Source organism: Eptesicus fuscus, chromosome 16 (genome assembly GCF_027574615.1).
Source record: "Eptesicus fuscus isolate TK198812 chromosome 16, DD_ASM_mEF_20220401, whole genome shotgun sequence".
Taxonomy (NCBI): Eukaryota; Metazoa; Chordata; class Mammalia; order Chiroptera; family Vespertilionidae; genus Eptesicus; species Eptesicus fuscus.
In genome coordinates this window covers 50,411,376-50,436,192 of record NC_072488.1, presented here as the reverse complement: position 1 = coordinate 50,436,192, position 24,817 = coordinate 50,411,376, and the positions used below count along the sequence as shown (strand labels likewise).

The 24,817-nt window shown below is 38.2% G+C and overlaps 1 protein-coding gene across 7 annotated transcripts in view; it reads right to left on the bottom strand.

Annotated features, from left to right (window-relative positions):
• Positions 1-24,817, bottom strand: part of CTNNA2 (catenin alpha 2) — a 982,769-nt gene that overhangs the window by 43,941 nt on the left and 914,011 nt on the right. For all 7 annotated transcript variants that reach the window (XM_054728044.1, XM_054728045.1, XM_008157457.3 and 4 more), the window contains 2 exons: positions 18,416-18,529; positions 9,642-9,823 (listed from right to left, as the gene is read on the bottom strand). In XM_054728044.1, coding sequence (XP_054584019.1) covers positions 9,642-9,823; positions 18,416-18,529 — 296 coding nt within the window. The remainder of the gene's footprint in view (positions 1-9,641; positions 9,824-18,415; positions 18,530-24,817) is intronic.

Genomic DNA, 24,817 nt, shown 5'->3' with positions numbered 1-24,817 from the left:
TTTTACAGTTTTACTTTGACACATTTGTTGTTACTTTTTGTCTTCATCTTAACCCAGTCCCAAAGACCTAGCTGCACTCTGCCTGATTTTTCATCACTAACCATTGCGTGTGTTTGTTTACAGCAAGATCTTCCAAGGGTTTGGGGGAAACTTCTTCATAAACCTTACATGATAACTTTCAACAGTTGATTGATTCTGACAAAATGTACTAAGTTAGTGGAGAAAATTTATTGAGAACTGAGTTTGCTTGAGGCCCGGGCTCCCATCTCAGGTGTAGCCAGAAGAACGATGAGAAGCATGTCCTCTGTGATTACACCAGAGGCTGCACTTCACAGACTCACTAGGAGATTGTTATTAACCAACTTTAGAGTTCACGTTGTAGACGCAATTCAAATTATTGGAGTCACAAGCTGGTAATAAGCATGTATGTCACAAAACTGGACAGCAAGACAGAAGTTTTGAGGACATCAAACACTTCCCCCTTTTCTACTGAAATTAAAACACAAGGATGAAAACTAGGTGACTGACATACCCAAGATGACACTGCAGAGAGAATGCTACTCAGAGAGACTTAGGACTGCAACCTCTTTGTCCTGAATCACAACCGAGTATTTTCTTCTGCTCTATATATTTCATTCCTATGAGGATGGCTAAAGCAGTGATCTCAGAGAAAAACAAATCACCTTAACTACAGACATTAACATGCAAGAGATAATGAACTCAGTAATATCTCAAAATAAATAAAAAAAGAAATAGGAAGAAACTAATAAAATTACAAAAAAGCATAAATTATTAGAAAATAATAAAACACAAAATAAATAAATCTAAAACTAGCTCAAAAGAACAAAAGCACAACTGATGTGGAAATATACTTAGATTGCAATTAGGAAAAATACTTAAAACAAATATTCAAATGTAAAAAAAAGATAAAAGTGAAATAACTTCAGAAAGTAGAAAATTAAAAATATCATAAAAGTACTTTTCTTAAATGCATGTAAATAAATTTGAAACCTGGATGAAATAACTTTATAGGAATATATAATTTACCAATACTGACCAGGGAAAGGATATTGAAATTATCTAGATTCTGGTTTACATGGAAGAAATAAATAAGGCTATCAGAAAAGCTCACAAAAACAAAACAAAACAAACAAAACAAAAAATAAAATAAAAACAAACAGTAAATCCAGATGGTTTATTATAGGAATTCACTAAACCTTTAAGAAGAGGATAATCAGAATGCTATTTAAACTCTTCCAGAATATACAGGGGTGGTGAACATACAATACAGTGTACAGATGATGTTATAGAATTGTGCATGAAACCTATATAATTTCTTAAGCAGTGTCACTCCAATAAACAATTTAAAAAGCCACCAAACAGACCACCCACCCCCCAAAAAAAGAAAACCTGAGTTCCTGGACACAGAGAAAAAGATTGATAGAAATCTGAGGTGAGGGATGTTGGTGAAATGCGATAAGGGTGTCAAAAAGTAAAAACTCCCAGCTATAAAGTAAGTCATTAAGATGTAATAATATTCTAATATATATTTAAAAGATAAGAGAGTACATCTTAAAAATTTTCTTCACAAAAAAATGTCCATATTATATATGGTAATTGATGTTACCTAGACTTATTATAGTAAGCATCTCACAATATATACAAATATTTTTAAAAACCCTAAAATGTAAATATAAAAACAGAAGACATTATAATTACATAGAAAAATAGCACAAAAAAAGATTGTTGACTGCCACATAAAAAATTCTAGACGTTCATCAGTATTTTAAAGCCAGGTGTACCCACTCATTGCTTAATGAGTCAGAATTAAGAAAATTATTTGAATAATCTCAAAAATCCTGAATATCTAGTACATGGTTCTAAGCACCATGCAAGATGCTGCTAAGGAATTTTTGAGGCCCAGATTTTTTTGAGTACAGAATCACTGACATGACCCACTTTCTCCACATCATGAACAGAAAAGAGGAAAGGGCTAGAAAAGATAGCTGTATCATTTTGTGGGATGGGAGATTAAAATCACTAATTTTCTTCTGTTTGCATGCCAGGTGGTGCAGCAGTCCTTATTAGTATTTGGGTGACAACTGTGGAGTAAAAACCAGTCCCTTCAAAAGAGAAGACCCTGAATTCAGCTTACATAATAGAGGTAGCATTTTCTTTTAATGTTACTGCGTAGGTTGGGAGTAAAGTCTAAAACTCCTTTTGACATCATAGTGTCTATAGCAGTGCTATCCAAGAGAATTTTTGCAGTGATGGACAGGTTCTATATATAATTCTTTACTGTCCAAAATAGTGGCCCCTAGTCACATGTGACTATAGAACATTTAAAATGTGGCTCATATGATGGAGAAACTCAGTTTAATTTTATTCAGTTTTTCCTATTTTTAACTTTGCATTTGAAGTATTTATGTATTTGTAGGAACTTGCAAAGATATTTATGTAGGGATGTCCAATGCACCATTAATCCAGCCTCACCCGATGTTAACATCTTGCATAACTTATTACAATAACAAAATGAGGAAACTGACATTGGTAAAATCCATAGGGATTATTTAGATTTCAGCAGTTATGCATGCACCTATGTGTATATGTGTGTAAGTTATAGGAAATTATATCACCTGTGTAACTTCATGTCAATTCTACCACAATTGAGACACAGAACACAAGGTTCTCTTGTACTAACTCTATACCACTCACCCCATTCCTAATGGTAATCAACCCTAGATGACCCCTGAACAGTACTCACTAATCTGTTCTCCATTGCTGTAACTTCTTTTGTTTTTTAAAAGAATGTTATGTCAATAGAATCATGCAGTTGAATTGACACCAATACAGATATTTTTCACTCAGCATATTTTCCTTGAGATTTTCCAAAGTTGCTTCATCTATTTATTGCTAGAAAGTATTCTATTACATACATGTACCAAACTTAATTGAACCATTTACCCAAATGAAGGACATTTGTATGATTGCAGTTTTAGGCTATTACAAATAAACTTCGTATAAATATTTGTATATAGGTTTTTGAGTGAATGTTAAGTTTTCATTTCTCTGGGCTAAATGCCCAAGAATGAAATTACTGGATCCTTTGATAAATCCACTTCTAGTTTTAAAAGAAACTGTCAAACATGTTTTTCAATTTTATTTCATTTTAAATAAAATTTTAAAAACCTGGAGCTAGCTTCATACTCAATTGGTGAAAGGCTAAAGCTTTCCTTCTAAGATCAGGAAGACGACAAGGGTGTCACTTCTATTCAACACAGCACTGGAAGTCTTAGCTAGAGAAATTAAGCAAGAGAAATAACTAAAAGCCATCCATATCAGAAAGGAAGAAGTAAAATGATCTTTGTTTACAGACATGATCTTAGATTTAGAAACCCTAAAGGTCTTACAAAACAACAACCAGAATATATGAATTTTGTAGTTATATAAAATCAACATACAAAAATCAGTTGCATTTCTATACACAAACAAAAAACTACCTGAAAGAGAAATTAAGAAAGCAATCCCATTTGTAATCACATCAAAAAGTAAAGTACTTAGGAATAAGCTTAACCAAGGAGGCAAAAGACTTGTATACCGAAAACTACAAAATGTTGCTGAAATAAACACACAAATAAGTGTAAAGACAATATATATATATATATATATATATATATATATATATATATATATGAAGACGTAATTTTATCAAGATGTCAATACTTAATTTTAAGATGTGAATATTATCCAAAGCAATCGAAGTAATCCTTTTCAGAATCCCAATAGTGTTTTTTGCCAAAATAGAAAAATCCATCCTAAAGTTTATATGTATTCTCGAGGCACCCTGAATACCCAAAGCAATCTTAGAAAATAACATATCATGGGGCCTCACTTTCCTTGATTTATAGACTTACTACTAAGCATCAATAATGAAAACAGTGTAGTACTGGGGCATTAAGACAAACATGTAAGCCAATGGAACAGAATAGAGAAACAAACCCTCATGCACATGGTATAATTATTTTTAACAAGAGTGTCAAGGCCATTCTATAGAAGAGGACAGTGCTTTCAACAAATGATGTTGGGAAAGCTGGATATCCATGGGCAAAAGAATGAAATGGGACAATTATCTTATACCACGTACAAAATTTAACTTGATATGCATACAGGCCTTAATATAAGAGCTAAACTATAAAAATCTTGCAAGGCTATATAGAGGGGAAACTTCATGATATTGGATCTGGCAATGATGTCTGAGATATGACACCAAGAGCACAAGCAACAAAAGGAAAACAAATAAGTCTATCAAATTTGTAAAAACACTATGCACCACAAGACACAATCAACAGAGTAAAAAGATAATTCACAGAATTGTAGAAAAGATTTGCAAATCATATATCTGACAAGGGGTTAATGTCCAGAATACAGAGAAGCTCCTAAAATTCAACACTAAAACATAATCAACCTCATTAAAAAATAAGCAAAGGACTTGAATAGACATTTTTCTGAAGAAGATACACAATGGCTAATCAACATATGAAAAGATGTTCAGCATCACTAATCATTAGGGAAATGCAAATAACTGGATCTCACTTATATGTGGAATCTAATGAACAAAATAAACTGATGAACAAAACAGGTCCAAAGGCATGGACACCTGGAACAGACTGACAGATAGCAGAGGAGGTGATGAGAAGAGATTTACCAAAGAACATATATGCATATATGCATAACCCACGGACAGAGACAATAATATGGTGAAGCCCTGAGGTGGGGCAGGGGCTGAGTAGAGGGGAGCAAAGCGGGGAGAAATGGGGGACATCTGTAATACTGTGAACAATGTAATTAATTTTTTAAATGACACAATGAGATACAATCTCACACACATTAAGATGCTAGTATAAAAACAAAAATTAAATATAAATAAATAAAGAGGGTTGGCAGGGATGTGATGAATTTGGAATCTTGTGCACTATTGATGGGAAGGTAAAATGGTGCAGTTATTATATAAAACAGTACAGTGGTTCCTCAAAAAATTAAACATAAAATTACCATATGATCCAGCAATTCAACTTCTGGGTATATATTCCAAAGTATTGAAAGTATAATCTCAAAGAATTGTTTGTACACCCACATTCCTCACAGCATTATTCACAATAGCCTAAAAGTAGAATCAATCCAAATGCCCAACAATGGATGAATGGATAAACAAAATACAATATGTACCAACAATGAAATATTTAGCCTTAAAAATAAATGAGAATCTTATACAATCTAAAACATGGATAAACCTTGAAGACATTATGATAAGTGAAATAAGCCAGTCACATAAAGACAAATACTATATGTTTCCACTTGTATGAGATACTTAGAGCAGTCAAATTCACAGAGATGGAGAGGAGACTGAGGTTACCAGGGGCTGAGTGGAGAGAGGAACAGGGAGTTAATAGTTCAATACAGAGTTTCGGTTGGGGAAGATGAAAATTTTCTAGAGATGGATGGTGCTGATGGTTGCACAGCAATGTGAAGGTACTTAATGCCACAGAACTATACATTAAAATGGTTTAAATAGTAAATTTTATTGTATATATTTTTAAACATAATAAACAAATAGTCACATGCACATGTAGCTAGTGGCTACTCTATTGAACAGCCTAGGTCTAAGTGAGCCACAAGCATCTGAATAATGTGAAGTGGTCATAGAAACAAGAAACAAAATGGCCAACAGAAAAATAAATATATCTATTTATTTAGCTAGCTATCTACACATACATATCAGGCCCAGAAGAGACAAGATCAGAAATTTGAGTCTTCCTATCTATGGAAAATAATGTTGATAAAGGAAATGTCCCCATTGGCTGTAGTTTTGTCTCAAAATAATGACAAAACCTTTGTATTTCCCTAACTTTGTGTTTTGTATGGTTTTGACTTACTCATATAAATTAGGTCAGATTCTCTGTTCAGGATGTTTTAAAAGGTGCTTTGAACAATTTGTGACCTTAAAGACAGAAGCCATCACATTATTCCATCTGGAACATATTTCTGTTTTCCTAGAAAAAACATCAAGCCATAGAACTGGGTCTACTATATAGATTTGTGTAACATTTTGTCTTTTGGTAATAGGTAATACTTATACAAGGGTCAATATTTGGAAGCTTTCCCAGGAAGTAGTAAATCAAAAAAAAAAAAAAAAGAAAGAAAGAAAAGAAAAAAAGAAGAAGAAAAAAGAGAGAGAGAGAGTTGTGGAAAACTATTACTATATCATTGCTATCTACCACTGACTAACAATTCAATTCATATTTATTTCATGTAAAGGTAATAGGTATTAATGTGAAAAATCAATGTGAGTACATTATGAATTCATGCATTCAATACTGAGAATTCCTAAATGTGGAGTTAATCCAAATAAGAAGATTTATTTGCTATAGCTTTCTCAAAACCTCTAACCTGTCAATATATAATGTGACTTTCCAATAATGAAGATATAGTATGTAAGGAGTGTATTTGCAAATGCATTGAATCAGAGAAACCTCTTTTAAGACCCAGGGTGCCATAAAACATGCTTGGGAAATAGCACTTCCACCAATCAGCTCAAGCATTATGAAGACAACAGAGTAGAAAAGTAGACTGAATCTGATGATTAATGAGGAGTCGAGTGTGACTGCAGGGCTATGAATTGAACTATTTAAGGAAGTAACATTGATATTATGTCCTGGAAGTTGAAGTACAAATGTGTACAAAATTGATAAAGAAGTCTAAGGGTCAATAAATGTAGATCTTAGATAGCAAACTCGAGATTTTTATTTTATTCTATGAAAAGAGGAGGTAATGAAAGTTCTGTTGCAAAGGGAGCTGAATGGTTGTGAATTAATGGCCAGGTGTGGGGTGGTATGAACTGATAAGAGTAAAGAATTGTAACTGAAAGATCAGTCAAGTGATACCATGGTTGGCCTACTGAGGGTCTGAACTAAGGCAGGAATGTAGTTTGAGAAGAGTGAAGTGGTTACATGATTTTTAGTCTTCTACTTAGGATTTTACAGTTGGATATACCCTAAAAATTACTTTCTTAGTCTGAACTCTATTCTTTTCAAGCTCAGAATTTATGGTTTATCTCAAAAGACAGCTTTGTCCCTTGCTATACAATTAAACTTGGGTTTCTCTCCTGAGCTGTCATCTCCACACCTCTTATTGGAACAAAAGACTAGCACATGCTATTTCTTTCCAAAAATGACATCAGTATGGATTCACCCATGCATTACAGTACTTCTGCCATTGCCCATGAGCTAGAAGTCAAGAACTGAACAGCAAAAAGACATGAGGTATAATCAATTTCATCCTCCATGAAGAAGTTATTACACAAATAATGAGGCAGAACCTCTCCAATTTTAATAATAATGGAGTGGATATCATTGGGATTACTGAATCAAATTAATAAATCAGCTACTGATAAGAATATAATAACAAGATACTAAATGCGAGGGTATTTTTTGCATCCAAATGCCCTTTAAACGTATTATTTCAGCAGAGTAGTCAAATTTTAACTCCTTTAAATAAGACATAAGAGTACATAGGCATCATTAGAGGTATAGAGCTGAAATTATTCCTCCTTGAAGTGGAAAATGCAAGGGCAGTAATGATAATGCATATGATCAAGTGCAGTGAGCTTAGGTGAGAGGCCACAAAAAAAGTCTCAAGTCAGCTACCTCTTTATTAAGGAAGAGCCTCTGCAGATGGAGACATGGGCCACACCTCAGCTTCAAGTGTTCCATTTCCAATTCACACCGTCTTTTCCCTGGTCATTAATTACTCTACTCCTCCCTTTGCCCTCACAAATGGGCACAAAACTGCTCAACAGGCTGGGGGGAAAAATGATCACTAGTAGCATTCTAGACATTTCATTATTCAAATCAGCATAAAGTGATTACATAAAATCCCTAGGAAATTGAAGTGGCCTTCTTCTCACTTTTAAAACTATACTTTGACTAATAGAAGGTCTGTCTTATTTAACATCTCACAAGACCTCCTCAAAGATCTCTCTTCCTTGACCACAGTTACATATAATGCAGAGCATTATAACTGGCAACAAGACTAGATTCATTATTCAGTTTAAACTAATGAGAATATTTGTTCAAGTGATGTTATTAATGGATTGCATAATACCCATCCGATAAAGTACTAAGACAATGTTGAAAGCAAGCAAATGAAGTCATCCTAGGCCTTAAAAGCAATGTCTGAGGCTGCCATGATAGTATGATTTGTAGAAAATTAAGGCTTAAATAAGAGCTCACACTGCTTTTTCCTACTGTTATCTGCATGTCTCTGTATAATAAATTTGTGAAGCTGACAGAGACTAAATTTACAAATTTGACCTTCTAATGAATACAATGACATTTAAAAGTCTCAAAGGTCACCCTCATAACAGTAAAATCATTCCACTGAAGTCAAAAACAATTTTAAAACATTTGGAGAAAGGACCAAGTAATGTCATTAGTACATATTGGCCAGAGGCAAAGGGTAGGGGGGGATGAGGTAGAGATGTTCCATATTTTATTATCAACTGCAGCCTTTTCTTATTAGAAGCATTCAGAAATCATTAAAAAATTGTCACCTACAAGGTGATGTTTTGACACTGCCATATAGCTTACATAGTTTTAATAACAAATATTATGTGGAATCATTAACACATCTTTGCTCACATGGCTGTGTGTGTCTCCAGAAAAAAAAAATCTAAAGTATAATAATAGCTTACATTTCTATGGCAGAATAAGTTACAAATGCATTACCTCTTTAGATTTTAAACCTTTCTGTTAAGTTTATAAGAAAAGTATTATTTCCCCATTTTGCAAATAAATAAAGACAATGAGAGTATGGTCTAAAATCACCTGGTATTTGGACTCAAAATTCAGGGAACTTTTCATTGGGCTTTGCTTTGCCTTATTTTGACTTTGTGTGGTAGAAGGACAGAAATGTCACCTCCCTCTAAAGAGAGTAACAATGCAACGGCAGAAACAGCAATGACCCAGATGAAGAAAAGTCTCCTGACAGAATTCTACCTGGTCTCTTGATATTTTAAAAGCATTGCTCAGAGCAAAAGAGAATAAAACATACATACTTTTTAATTAACCTGTCAAAATCATGCAGTAAGATTGTTGAGCCTGATTCTTTGAATATAAGGATAAAAATGAGCTGAAGTTAATGCTAGATCATGGGCTAGCATTAAAACATATTACATGTATACTTGTACACCCACACATATGTCTAAATATATATTTTCTTAAGGGGGTATTAACGAATTATTTACCTTATCTTCAGGATATTTAAATACTTTGCAAAACAGCACAGACCAAAAAAAAAAAAAAATGAGTCAGCCAACCCCCAGGGATTTGATATAGTGACTGACTTAGGATAATTAAAACAATAATAATTACAAAAATGAATCTGTTCTCCTTGACCAAAAAAGACCTATCTGCTAAGAATTAGGTTCAGATCATTTTGACTTACACATGTACATTTTCTAATATCTGTACCCAGCTTTTATGTTGTATTTTAATTTTCTAGCAAAGCTTTCATGAGCTAATATACACTGTTATGCTTATGGGTTTAATGAGAAAAATCTTCAACTCCATGTCCCTGGGCCTCACCTTGTGAAGTCTGTCATTTCCATCATGATCATGCACATCTGCTTGGCCAGCACAATGATGTCATTGCCGCTGTCATCCCATTTGGCCACTTCGGCATCCAGCTTGCTTTTCTCTTGGTGGAATATCTCCACCTGCTCAGCTATTTTTGCCTTCTCCTCCTGCGGTAGTTGCGCCATGATGGCCTGTGTGGGTTACAGAAGAGTGTGACTCATTGTGACAAAGGAAGTACAGACTGTAGGTTGTCTCTGCCTCCAGTTAATGGCAAAGCCTATAGGCTGTCCTTCCATTCTGGAAATTACGTTTCCTCCATCCCAGGGAAAGCAAAAGCACAGACATCTGATGAGGTCTCCAAATTCCCCGCCCCCACTCCCACATGCGAAAAATACGGAGATTGAAAGGCACATGCACAGTCACAGTTAACAGGACTTCTCTGCCACTTTGACGACATATGTTTGTTCAAAAGAATCTATTCTGGACAATTTTTATATTTGGTCTCAGGAAACTTTTACCAGATAAAAGAACACACCTCTTTCAACACTGAAATCTGTTCTGAGAAGCAAAAAAAGAAAAGAGGCCTTCTGTCGCTAAGGAATTTTAAACACTATCCAAGCATCCAAGTGGGGTGGGGTGGGATAGGGAGACATTTTATGAGTGTTAATAAAGGAATCTGTGGTTAGATGCAGAACAAAAATCCCCTCCCGGGGGCGTTTTGTGGATGGCACACCTATTCCCAGTCCTCTATGGAAATCCTGGTATGACCAAGGCTCCTAGTAGAGCCTATGAGTGTGTAGACAGAGGCATTGGAATGAGGGAAAATATGTAATTAGGAAGCAAAGGTTGATTTTCAATAGTTGCTTGGTAAGGGAATGTAGAAAAGGAGTAACTACAGTCAATTCTAATTTTTCATAGATTCTTTACTTGCAAATTTACCTACTCCTCTAAAATTTATTTACAACCCCAAATCAATACTTGCACTTTCACAGTCATTCATGGACATGCCCAGAGATGCAAATAAAAATGAGGCACCTGACCTACATGTTCCTAGAGAGGTTGAACAAGGGATTCTCTATCTTCTTTTTTCAACAGTTATACTATAAACTAGAGGCCCGATGCATGAAATTCCTGTAAGAGTCAGCCTTCCTTCCCCCGGCTGCCAGCACTGGCTTCCCTCTGGCAGCTGGGACCCTCCCTCCAGCCACTGGCAGGCACCCAGGACCAGGGCTTCCCTTGCAGCCCCGACTTAGTTTGGAAGGACGGAAGGATGTCTGGTCTAATTAGCATATTATGCTTTTATTATTAAAGATAAGTGTCCCTTCTGAGGTATATTTGGTGCCACATTTACCATATCTTTGTCCTTTTTTGTTGGTGATTTTTCTATATAAGATGGCCGCCAAGCATAGTGTGGAGTGCTGCCTAGTGTCCCTAAGCACAAGAAGATTGTAATGTGACCTGGCTGGTCTGGCTGTTGGTTGGAGTGTTGTCCTGTACACCAAAGGGTGGCAGGTTCAATTCCTGGTCAGGGTACATGCCCAGGTTGCAGGTTCGACCTCTGGTTGAGGTGCTTGCAGAAAGCAATTGATGGATGTTCTTCTCTCTCTCCCTTCCTCTCTCTAAAATATTTTTTAAAAAAACAGAAGTTTATGATGTGCCTTATTGAGAAAACACATGTATTAGATGAGCTTCATGAGTTATAGTGCTCTTGGCCATGTCAGTTCAATGTAAGTGAATCAAAATGATAAAATAAGATAGCCAAATGGAAACACTCATTAAACAAGATTATATATGATTGACTGAAGAAAGTGTTGAGACTAGCATCTCTTAGGAACCTAACCTTGTATTTTCCCTAGCAATAATAATTAAGTATCGCTAATTAACTGTATTTTTTAAGCAGTATTTATGTAGCAGACCCTCAGGGAACTGACATCATCTCATTGCATCCTCACAGAACCATACACAACCTCCCTCACTGAAGGGGCATATGAATAATATCAACCTAGGATTCCTCCAGTCCTGAGATACACATGTTCTCCAGAAGAGAGACCAAGAAAGCATGATCTGAGGAACCTACAACTTTTGCAAAGGACAAGTAAAACAACAGAAACAGCTGCTTCCTAAATTGTAAACCTCCTCCCAACATGAGTGAATTGTTTGAAGGAGAGGTAGCTGATGTCTAATAGAAATATCAGTGGATGTAAGCTCAGAAAAACTGGTCTCAACCAGACTCTGCACTGGTTTGAGTTAGCACCTCACTGCTACTGGCTTATATCTGTAACATCTTCAGATATAATATATGAATAGTAAACAATTGCCTCAAAATGGCATGGTGGACAGCAATGAAATAAATGTGTTGAGTTTTTTCTGACAAAAATGAAATTAAGCATGTGTGGGGTTATGTTAACATTATTTTATCATCATTTCTATATTAGTTTTCCCTTCCAGCTATCCCTATAACTTATTATTTAGTTGCCATCAAAGGGAAGGAATGGGCTCAGAGACTATATCACTATCTATAGATACAGGACAGACATGAAATCCAGATATAAATACTGAGTATTATGCTAAAAAACTTAGCGATGTAAAACACACACACACACACAACAACAAACACACAACTTAATCTATTTCATTATTCTATAAAATTAATACTATTATTACTCCTATTTTATTAATGATGATGCCAAGGCCTAGAGAAATCAAATTCCAAGTATTGTACAACCAATAAGCTGTAGGAATAGGATTCAAACCCAAGCCAGCTAACGCCATACTTAGCCACTGTGTACAACTGAATCACCATGCATGATCAGACAGGTTAGACCCTGCACAGCAGTCTCACTCAATAGGACAAATGCCACTGAAATCATCACTCAATAGTGCAAATGCCACTGAAATCATAGTACTGTCCACCAGGCTGAGTATCTTACAGATGAGGGAGGGCTTATCTGCGCAGAGTAAGGAGTGTCTTTGTCTGATTTGCATAAAGGTATCATTGGACTAGCAGTTGCATGGATGCTACATCTCACTAATAGACAGCCATGTTTACTAATGTCCAAGTTTGCATGTGATTTTATATAAATAATACATGTCTGAGTGTGTACATAATGTATGTGCGTAGGTGTGAATGTGTGTGTATACTAATTCTGCGAATCGTTTCACTTGAGTTTCGATTGTGCAATGTAGCATTCGAATATTAACTGCCTCGCTCTTCTCTCTAATTCTTATTAATCCCCTACTTCTGACTTCTCTCTAAGCTTCCTTAGGGTAGAGGCCTCAACATTCTATACAGAATAGAAGCTCAATCAATATCTTTTGATTGACTGCCTAAACATTTTCCCACTAATTGCATCAACATAGTTCAAGAGGAGTTACCAGAGCACACAAACATTTTCTATGGGCACAATCCTGAAGAAAAACTGGCCTCTTCAGAGCAGATTTGCAAAGGAAATGTTATTTTGACTCTAGGGGTGTTCAACTCGCATAATACACTAAATGTTGTGTGACTTGGGTACAAGTATCATTATATAAGCTTCTGCATATATATATAGTCATCGATGAGCCGAAGTCTTTTTCCTAAATATTTTTAAACTGTTCTTGCTTTTAAAAATTCGTAATTGACCTTTTCTGAAACTAGAATTTACAAAAAGGTTATCTATAAACAGTAGATCACAAACTACAAAATTTGCAAGTTAATCAAATTAAAATTCAATATATCAGTTTTAATTAGGTCTTATCAGTGTAACTCAGCAGTTTGAAATGTTAACACATTAAGGCCGCTCTGGTCAAAAAAAAAAAAAAAATAGGCTGGTTACACTGAAATCAAATTGAATACAAAATTAAAAAAAAAACAAAACATGCAATTATTCATTCCCTCAAACTAAGGGAATATGAGAAAAAGTATTTGCAAGGCCGAGAGGAAAGGGAGCGAATCCTCTTTTCTGTTTGTGTGATGTGATCACTTGGGGCGGGTTGGGTGTTTCTGCTTCTGATCACAGTAGCCAAGCACAGGTCTCCAGAGTGCTGGGCTGACTGACCTGAGAGCCCAAATCTGTGGCATCAGAAACTCAAATCCACAAAGTTCCCAACTCCCTTCATCCCAGGGTCCCAACTTTTCTTCTGAACAGCCAACCATTTTTGTGTGTGATTAATGTTATAAACTCTACTTTTTAAATAAAAGTACAAATCACTTATCCAAGGCAATAACCACTCAGCCCAGAATCTTTTCTTCAATCTAAATCTCAAGAAGATTCTCAGGTACTTCAATTTCCCATCTCAAAGGGGAAAATTACTTTTGAAGTCTATGGGCCTCCAAACTGACAAGTGTTAGTTTCTTAAATGCAGAGCAAGAGTCTTCAAGTAGACAAATGTTTTTAAGTAATGAGTAGAAGGGCTAAGATTCCATGCAGCCATTTCTACTCACTTGGACAGTAAGCAGGATAATAAGGATAAGTAGTTAAGGAGTGGGTCCTCTGACTTTTACCAGTCTCAGGCTATGAAGTGATTTGAAATATTGAAGCAATTGTCCTATTAACTCAAATAAACATGGTTATGACGGCTTAAATTATCCAGCTTTCAGGGTAAACTATTTGGCTAACCTTCTAAAGAATGACTCATGTTGCAAGCCTCATCACCATCATCTTCATCAACTTCCCATTCTCTGACAAGTCTTGTCATACATTTTATCACGCAGTTCTCCTAATGACATTACAAGGTAAGATGCTTTATATAGAAGTAAAGGAATAAGGCATGAAGAAGTTAAGAAATTAGTCCTCAAGTCACATAGAATGGTCAAGACCAAACTTAAAATCAGGTCTGCATTAACTCCATATAATACTAGTATATTCTATCACCAAGGCTAAGAGCCCAAGACTTGTTGCTGACCAATTTTAGTTATAACAACCTGTGAAAAAAGAGTTAACAAGATGTCATGTCAGGGCCTGATCACATCTATATTTGATTAGAGCAGGGTATGATCATTCTCATTCTTTCACTCTCCCTTGCTCACTCCCTTTCATAATATGGTGTAGAGAAGCATCAGACATATAAAGGAAATAAACACTCTAACTTCAGAATTTGAGAGCAATGTTGGAGTGGGTACTAAAAGCTTTTTTTTTCCACCTTGACCTCCTTTTAGATTAATTTAACATTTCAGAGAAGAATGTCTGAATGAGAACACAAAGTAAGGCCATTACCAGGGGAGGACTGGCTGCTAAAAAGAGCAACTGCCTCTGTCAAAAACAACTTCTGCCTCCTTCACAATTTTAACCAAGTTAACACACTTCTTTGGTCAAAAGTTCAACCATCTGTCATCTCAGCAATTCAATGTGCCCTCTTATTTCCAACTTACAGCCTTAATTCTATGTCTCTGATTTGTCATCATCTAATTACAGGCTAACGTAGGCTGACTCAATAACTAATGCTGTCTGCTGCAAGTTAATCACACAGCACATGATGGATCTCAAAGACAAATCAGCAAGTGCTGGATTAGAGCAATACTTTGTTCTTACTATCCTGGACCATGTTCAGAATTCATGATGAAAAATAGTTCAAAAAAGTCTATTATCTTTTCAGCTGTTGGGTGAAGAAATAACTGATGATGCAGTTAGGTGCCATCTGACTTTTATTTCTACCCATAACTGGCTTGATGTCTAATGTAAGTAAGATGCATGAAATAAAAGTGCAATGGGACTTTGTTCTTCCTTGTAAAAAAGTGGGAGTGATCATGCTATTTTGACAGATGGTGATTAGAAGAGTTGTACAATATGCCTTGGTCTTTGAGAAAACAAGTCAATGGTTACCAGGCTGTATCAATTCTGAGTTGCAATCAATCAAATTGACTTTGAATTGATTAAAGTTTGGATGAATTACTCAAACTTACCCTCTGTCATTGATGTAAAAATGCTGGTTTTACTTAATTTTGAAGATGAATGACTTGGTTGATAAATCAGTTTAATGTTATGCCAAATAGGCTCAAAAGACTCTCAGCTAATGATCTTCCCAAGTGTCAACATTTGGGGCGGGATTAAATAGAGTCCACAAGAAATTTTCAAAGTAGGGGGCTTCATATTTTGTGTGCTTTTCTATTGTCACCAGCCTGTGATCAGAAAAGGTCTCTCTTCCAAAGGATAACATTCTTCAGAGTCATCCTTTATTAAGCACTTAATAAAGTATGTCAGGTATTTTCCTCATTATTTTACAAACATTAAGTAATTAAAACCCTAAAAGAATTCTAACAAGTAAGTTTATTATTCACATTGTACAGATGATAGGATTGAAGTTCAGAGAAATTAAGCAACATGTAACAAAGCATGGTCCTCTCTCTAACCTTTATAATTCAAAACCAAGTCTGTCTGAAATCGAAGCCAAGGCATCGTTAATGTTCTGGATTTTACCCTCACATTTTCCCTATCAATGTCCATCTATAGCTTCTGTGTTATTTAATTGTTGGATGAGCCTATCAGGACATAAAGGACAAAAGGTAACCTGTGTTTTATGTACAAAGACATTATGACTCATCATAAGGCCTAATATTCTTTGACTCCTCTTTATTTTAACCTCTAGTTATTTATTACTCTTCTTCTCAATTCTTAAACCAGTATCAGCTTTCAGGGGTTTCCTAATCCCTATCCTAAATCATCACCTCTTTCTCAACCTAATGCTTCCTATTGATGTTATTTTCTTAAGTTAAACCTGATATATAAAACCAGAATATCTGATTCTTAGCTATATTACAACTTGACTAGGGGCCCAGTGCCCAAATTCGTGCACCTTGAAAGGAACTGTGGGCCACAAGGCTGTGGTGGGCACAGGGGCGGGTCTCGGCTGGCCCCTCCCACCATGGCCCCTGGTCCCCTGTCTGCCCGCAGCCCCACTCCTGCCACCTCTCCCGTGCACTGACAGCGCTGCCACCCCATTTGCACCCACTGAGGGGGCAGAGCGATTAGTGCCAGTGCCAGCAGTGGGTGCAAGCAGGGCTGGCACCATCAGCAGATGCAAGTGGCTTCTGCTGCCCTGATCGCCCCTCTGGAGCAGGGGGAGGTAGAGAAGCCCTCAGGAGCAATCGTGGCTCACACCCGCTGATGGTGCCAGGCAATCGGGACCTGCACCAGGCGCTGGCAGTGGGTTTGAGCAGCAGCTCTGGTGCTGGCAGCGGGTGCGAGTGGGGCCATCACCGGCAGTAGCTGTGAGAGGTGGCTGCTGGCCCCAATTGCCCCTTAGGAGCAGGGGGAGGTGGAGAAGCCCTGAGGAGCAATCGGGGCCAGCGGCTGCCGCTTGTACCCGCTGACGGTGCCAAGCAATCAGGGCTGGCACCAGGCACCGGCAGCGGGTGCAAGCGGTGGCTCCTGTGCCAGCAGTGGGTATGAGCGCCAGGCGGGAGCGCCACATGCAAGAGCAAAGAATTTTCAGTAACCACCAGAGGCTCAGCCCGATAACAGCAACCAGTGACCTGTCTTGGTCTGGCGCCCCCGTTCACCTGCTCCACCATCCCACTGTGGCCAACGCTCGCCATGTTCCACACTCTGCTGCCTGCTGCTGACGGTTGCCATGTTCTGCATGCGCCCCCTGGTGGTCAGCGCACGTCATAGCGACTGGTTGTTTGGTTGTTCCATCGTTCAGTCTATTTGCATATTATGGTTTAATATACGTATATAGATTGTTTTTACACTATGAAATTGAGGCTTTAAAGGGAGGAGAATCTCACCCTCCTTTGCAATCCCCAGGTGTTTCATCTCCTGCCACTGGCCTTCACTACTTGCATCTACCCCCAAGGAGATACAGCTAATCAGATTGGTCAGATTCCAGAATCCTCTTTGGAATACTTGTGTTGGTGGACAGTGTTATAAAGTGCTCAGGAATGTCTAAATGTCAGCCAGAACCATCATCTTTCTTTGCTTCCTGCTCCATGCCTCCAACTGGCATATTTCTAGTATGTCTCAATAATTTCTTTTTTTCTATCACATACAGACAAATCTAGGGCTACTGCCCTGGCCAGAGGTAGGTAAGGGAGTAAGGGAGGAAAGAAGTAGGGGAGGAAGCTCTCTCTATTCTGATGGTCTTTAATCAATTTCAAGAGATGTGGTCTTGGTTATTAGAGACCCTAGGCCTATGGTCGGCAAACTGTGGCTCGTGAGCCACATGTGACTCTTTGGCCCCTTGAGTGTGGCTCTTCCACAAAATACCACAGCCTGGGTGAGTCTATTTTGAAGAAGTGGCTTTAGAAGAAGTTTAAAAATTTGGCTCTCAAAAGAAATGTCAATCATTGTACTATTGATATTTGGCTCTGTTGAGTAATGAGTTTGCCGACCACTGGACTAGGCCAGAGTATGGAGGAATGACAGCCCATTCACTAACAAACAGTGCTCTAATTCTCCATTTGTCATCACCTCTTGTGTAGTTAACAAGCTTGGAGACTTCAAGCAAAGCCATGGTGTCTATGCCAAAGCAAGATCTGGACATCCTGTGTCCCTGGCTGTTGAACCATCTAATCTAAGCATAACCTCCATCCCCAACAAAGCCCACTATACACATAAGTGTTTGATTTCTTATAGCTGCTATTTTTCAATTGATGGAGAGATAACAGAGTCAAAAGAAATCAGAAGCTGTGATGGTGATGTCCACTGTGTAAAATGTGAGTCACTAATAAACATGCCCAGATGTAAACACAAATTTTGGAGCCTCAAACCCGGGGCTCCAAGTCCCTGAAAATCAGAAATTCCCTCAAACTAACATGGTGAACATAGCCCCTGTGCAACCAACCAAAGTCCTGAGTGTCTACTCACCCGCGCACTTTGCCCTGCGATGAGCTGGTCGTCCTCGGTCTGAACACTTGTCCTACTGCGCACGTCATAGTCCTCCTGCTCAAAGTCAGAATCGTCCTCTAGTTCTTCTGGAGTCTAAAGATACAGAGGAAAGAGAAAATTCATTATATTTTTAATTGAACCTTCACCCCCATCCATACACTTAATCACTGCAAAAGCTAAGTAGCCCCCAAAGAGAGTTTGTAGGGGATTATATGTAGGGGGTTATGTAGGCAGGTAATGACTAGAATAACATCAGAAAAACCAAGCTGTCCTAGTTTATCTCTTTTTTAAAAAAATACATTTTGTTCATTACTTCCTTCTGTAGGTGTAGCAAGGCTAATTCTTTATATGACATGCTTTTTAAGAAAAATATATTTGTGTATTTCCACCCATACAAATATATTCTAAGAGAGAAAAATCATCATCAACAGCAACAGTTACACCTATGCTGTTTCTGTAATGCCCATTTTGCTCTATTCCAGCTCTCTTTTAGTCTCAATAAGCTCAAAAAGGTTTGACCACTTCCTGGTCAATGCTGGACCTGATGAAATATCTGATGTGGTCACTAAGCCATTTAGTATACAAGTTACAACTATATACTCTGGAGTCAAAAATGCCTAAATATGAACCCCTCCATGACCATGGGAAAATGCTCCCTTAGCTTTAGTTTCCAAGTCTGTGAATAGGTATTGATAAGAGTAGCTACCTATATGATTGTTGTGCAGATTAAGTAATGTACTCTGTGTAGAGTGTCTGGTAAATAAGCATTTTAAAAAGGTGTGCCATCATTATTACTTGGGATTTTGAAACAAATTCATTCAAACATTTTTTATAGTGAAGCCACCAACTACTACATACCCACTAAGGACTAACTTTTTCATACATAGCATCCATTTAGCTCAGTACAGCACAATAAAATAATTTTGGAGACTTAAGCAGAACCATGGTGTCTGTGCCAATGGAAGATCTAGGCATTCTGTGCCCCCTGGGTGTTGAGCCATCTAATTGTAATACCGAATCCCAACAAAGTCTATTATATGTGTATGTATTTGCCTTGATGTGGCTGCAATGGTTCAAGTGATAGAGCATTCTCATGTCCACTTAGAGTTGAGAAAACTAAGACTCGGAGAAGTTAAACAATGTGCCCAAATGCTTCTGAACTAGCTAATAACAGAACTAGTATTTAGACCCAAACACCCAAATGTGTTTGACTCCAAGTTGTTTTGTTGTTGTAGTCACAACCCCACCACATTACAAACCAGGCAACAACTGAAGGTATGGAATGGCTTTAAAGTGAGTGGAATTAGCCCCAGCTGGTTTGGCTCAGTGGATAGAGCACCAGCCTACAGATGGAAGGGTCCCAGGTTCAATTCAGGTCAAGGGCACATGCCTGGGTTGTGGGCTCCATCCCCTGTGTGGGGTGTGCAGGAGGCAGCCAATCAATGATTCTCTCTCATTACTGATGTTTCTCTCTCTCTTTCTCTCTCACCCTTCCTCTCTGAAATCAATAAAAATATATTTTAAAAAAGAATAATAAAGTGAGTGGAGTTAGATGAAATCCTGTCAAATAGGTACAGTCAGTGTTGAAGAAAAGATACACATTAATCCATAAACGCAGAAATAAAAAAAAAAAAAACCTCCTATCTTTAATGACAATGATAATGAGTAACATGCATTAGCGGCTTTCTGTGTGCCTATCACAGTTTTCTCTAAGTGCTTTACATACACAAACTCAGTTTTCTTAACAGTCCTACTATGTAGACATGATTTTCTTCATTTTACAGATAACAAAACTGAGGTGTGAGAGGCTACACCTGTTGTAAAGGCTTCTAAGTCCAGCACTTTGAAGCATGTTGTCTAAATTATCATGCTCTGTTCATTCTAAGAGGATGAACTCAGGAGGCTGCCAGGATGGTGCATGTGGAGCAAACAATGCAGTAGTGCTTGCTACATTCCTATCTCAAGTCTTATTAGCCTTAAGGGTGATGTCACCCACAAACTGCCTCTTGAAACACAGCAGCACCTCCTCCTAGGGCTCTGTCTTTCCAAGGGAAGGGACAGTTACAAGCAGTCCCGATGATGCAGTGGCTCATTCCCCATCAGTAAGGGCACATTTTCATTCTGCTTGTTTCTTTGGCTACTTCAGTGTAATTAATCAGGCATGGTTATTGATGAAGCCTTGAGATTGGTCAGACAGGCATAAAATAGGGTCCTTCATGCCAACATCACATCATGCCTAGTCATTTTCCAAGCTTTGGCACACCCTCTTGTTTCCCTTCTCTCACCATCAGCCTTATTAATATTTACTCGGTCATCTACAGATGTTCAATGTTCTTTCAGAAAAACATTAAAGAAAGAGGGAAGAAAGGAGATTTGTTTCTATACTTTATTAACTAAAGCAGGACTGGGGTGGGCAAAACCTGATTCAAATAATGGGTGTATTTTCACTTTGGACAGAGATTATAACCTCTGGCCTTTCTCACCCTTCTGGAGTGTCCTGCAGAACAATTACAGCAAGTGGGTAAATTCTGCTCACAGATGAGGTGACAAGACTGCACACACTTCTCATCATTCGTTTTTGAAAATGAGAGAGCCTAGTAAAATGTAAAACCTCACTCAACAGATAAACAAGAGAATGTGACAGTGTCTATAGAACGATGGCATTGTATTCAAGTGACTATGGCTCGGGAACCAAAATAAAGTTTAAAAATGAAGAAATGACCTGGATGTGGACCCAGGAAAACTAAATGTGTTTGTCCTAATTCTACCTCTCCTAAGTTGTCTTTGGCAAGTCACTTAAAGCGTTTCTGCCTCTCTATCTCCTCGCTCTTAAAGTGGATCTAATAATTGCCACTTGTCCTACCTGCCTCAGAGGATTCTAAAATCAAATATATTCTAGAATCATATATCCTATCTAATAAAAGAGTAATATGCAAATTAACCATCACTCTTCTACACCCACAAGCCATGCCCACCAGCCAATCAGGAGCAAGTATGCAAATTAACCCAACCAAGATGGCTGCGGCCACAGAGAGAGCAGGAGGCTTGGGTTTCCCCAGCAATGGAGGAAGCCAAGCTTCCTGCACAACCTGGCCAGCCCAGGCCTCTGCTCAAGGCTACAAAGTTTCAATTATAGAAGCTAAATAAATCCTAACAAAAATGGCTGCAGCCATGGAGCAAGCAGGAGGCTTGGCTCTGCTCAAGGCTATAAAGTTTCAATTATAGAAGATAAATAAATCCTAGATACCAGGGCCTCCGCTTGGGTCGCTGGGGGGCATGGCCGGCCTGCAAACCACCACAGCCGCTTCGCCCAGGCCGCCTCACACCCCAAGGGAACCCCCACCGTGATCTGGGACACCCTTCAGGGCAAACCACCTGGCCACCACCCATGCACAAGGCCTCTATCCTACCTAATCTAATAAAAGAATAATATGCAAATTGACTGTCACTCCAACAGACAAGATGGCTGCCCCCATGTGGTCAAAGATGACTGCCCCCATGTGGACACAAGATGGCCACCACAAGATGGCCAGCAGAGGAGGGCGGTTGGGAGGGACCAGGCCTTCAGGGGAGGGCAGTTGTGGGTGATCAAGCCTGCATGGGAGGGCAGTTAGGGGTGACCAGGCCTGCAGGGGAGGGCAGTTAGGGGTGACCAGGCCTGCAGGGGAGGGCAGTTAGGGGCAAACAGGCTGATAGGGGAGAAGTTAGGCATCAATCAGGCTGGCCGGGGAGTGGTTAGAGGGTGACCAGGCTGGCAGGCAGAAGTGGTTAGGGGCAATCAGGAAGGCAGGCAGGTGAGCAGTTGGGAGCCAGTAGTCCTGGATTGTGAGAGGGATGTCCGACTGCCCGTTTAGGTCCGATCCTACCAGGATTGGGCCTAAACTGGCAGTCGAACATCCCTCAAGGGGTCCCAGATTGGAGAGGGTGCAGGCTGGGCTGAGAAACACACACACTCCCATGCATGAATTTCATGCACTGGGCCTCTAGTATTTATATAAATGCTCTGTAAATTATAAAAGTGAACTATCATAATAAGTGATAATTATTATATTTAATAAAATAAACACCTGACAACAACAGCAATAACAGCAATTGTTTTTTAGCACCCATTATGGTACAGGCATTCCACTATAGGACTTAGTCCTTACAACAACCCACTAAAATAAATTAATCCTCATTTTATAGATGTATAAGCAGGCTCAAATTTGAGTAAACTTTCTAAGGTGTCACACCTAGCATGTTGAGGATTCCAGAGCCCATCCTTTTAACCATCACACATACCACTGGGCAAATGGATGAAACTAAAATCTCTTCTTGTGCCTTAACCATGCAGCAAACTCATGCAAGCCACCCATATAAATAGTCCCTGCATTTGCAGTTTGCTAATTTTGTCTCATAAGTTGTTTCTATAGGCTCTTCAGCCCTTTATTTTCCAGCTATGAAAAATACTCTAATCGCTGCAATTTTGATAATATTGTTGACTTCTTTACCAAGTTGTATTTATATTAATTAATTGTATAAAGATAAATTTCATCACAGCAGGATAAGGCAAGAAAATATTTCTGTGGAACCTACTAAGGGCCAGATCTATGCAAGTGCTTTATAGTTGGGGTAATACTTGTCCCCACACACAGATAAGGAAACTGAGGGTTAGAGAATGAAATTAGCATAACAATATTTTAGCAACAGGTTCCCAAACTTTATTGCTTCAAGCACTCTCATTGCCTCAATAATTTTTCATGGCAACTTTAGGCTAAATAAATAAATAACCCACAAACCTAATAGTACTGTTGATTAAGCAATAAAAAGTGAATATAGTGAATCAGACCTAACAACTTAGTGCCTGGTACATATTGTATGACTTCTCAGACCTTGGAATACAATTGAACATCTATTGAACTTGCTTTCTATCCCCAACTACCAGAAACCCAGTATCACAATTATATGATGTCATCCAAAGAAATGAACAAATCTGATGTTTAAACTGCGAACTACCTTCAGCTAATATTTCACACATTATCTGAGAGATTTCCATGTGTTTCCCTGGACATGTAAATGCCTTGCAAAGATCCAGGGTACATCATGCCTAGTTTGGGAGATATAAAGTTAAGCTATAGTCCGGTATCTGAACCCTGGCCCAGGCCCTGCTGTTTCACACATAACCAAATTAATGGGTTCCACTCACAAGTTTAGCATGTAATTTTCATTATAGATTCTTTTCATGGTCATTCTTATGAGAAGCACCTACTGTTTGCTAATACAGATATCCTGACACCAGGATATCATCATCACCTTCTACCCTACTCATTTATTTTAATTTTCAATATTAAATTTCTAACTCTTTTTGTCTTAAATATACATGTGCTCCTCACTATTTGTAGATTATTTACTTGTGAATTTTTCCACTCAAAGTTTCTTTGCATGCCCAAGTCAGTACTTTTGCAGTTATTCACAGACATCCACAATATGGCACAAAACTGTGGTCAGCCAACGTGCATATATCTGGCTGAGGTCACACAGCACAATGCTCTGTCTTCTTGTTCAGCTCTCAATGCTGGAAGCAAGTGTCCTTTCTTCAGTCTACTTAGTGCCAAATTTTTTGCTCAAAATAGCTTCTGAGCACAGTGCTACAATGCTGTCGAGTATTCCTAAGTGCATGAAAGTTGTAATGCTCCTTGTGGAGAAAAGGCATTTGTTAGATAAGCTTCCTTCAGGCACAAGTCATTGTGCATTTGCTGGGAGTTCAATGTTAATGAATCAACAGCCTATATTAAATAAAGTACCTTTAAACAAACCACAAATAAAATCAGATTGTGTATTTGATCAGTTGATACAAATATGACCAGAGGCTCATAGGAACCTAAGCCTGAATTTCTGGGAAGAACAAGTTTCAGTATTCTCTACTCCAGTGTTCACAGAACCATTACAGAATACACTGCTGCAAATAATAAGAATCAAATGCATGCAGGTGTGCCAGACTTTCTTATTCCTTTTTTAAATGACCATGCTGGAGTCATCAGAAAATGCCTATGTAGCTTATAGATCAGCCAGAGCAAACTTCAGCAAGAAGCAAACAAAATTAAAAAAAAAAAAAAAAAAAAACAGTCTCATGGCCCAGCTGGGGTGGCTCAGTGGATGAGCATTGACCTATGAACCAGGAGGTCATGGTTCAATTCTTGGTCAGGGCATATGCCCTGGTTACAGGCTCAATTCCCAGTGTGGGGCATGCAGGAGGCAGCCAAACAATGATTCTCTCTCATCATTGATGTTTCTATCTCTCTCTCCTTCTCTAAAATCAATCAATATATATATATTTAAAAATAATTGAAAAAACACAACAATCTCATGGAAGAGGAGCAGAGTAGACCTTTTCTAAAAAAC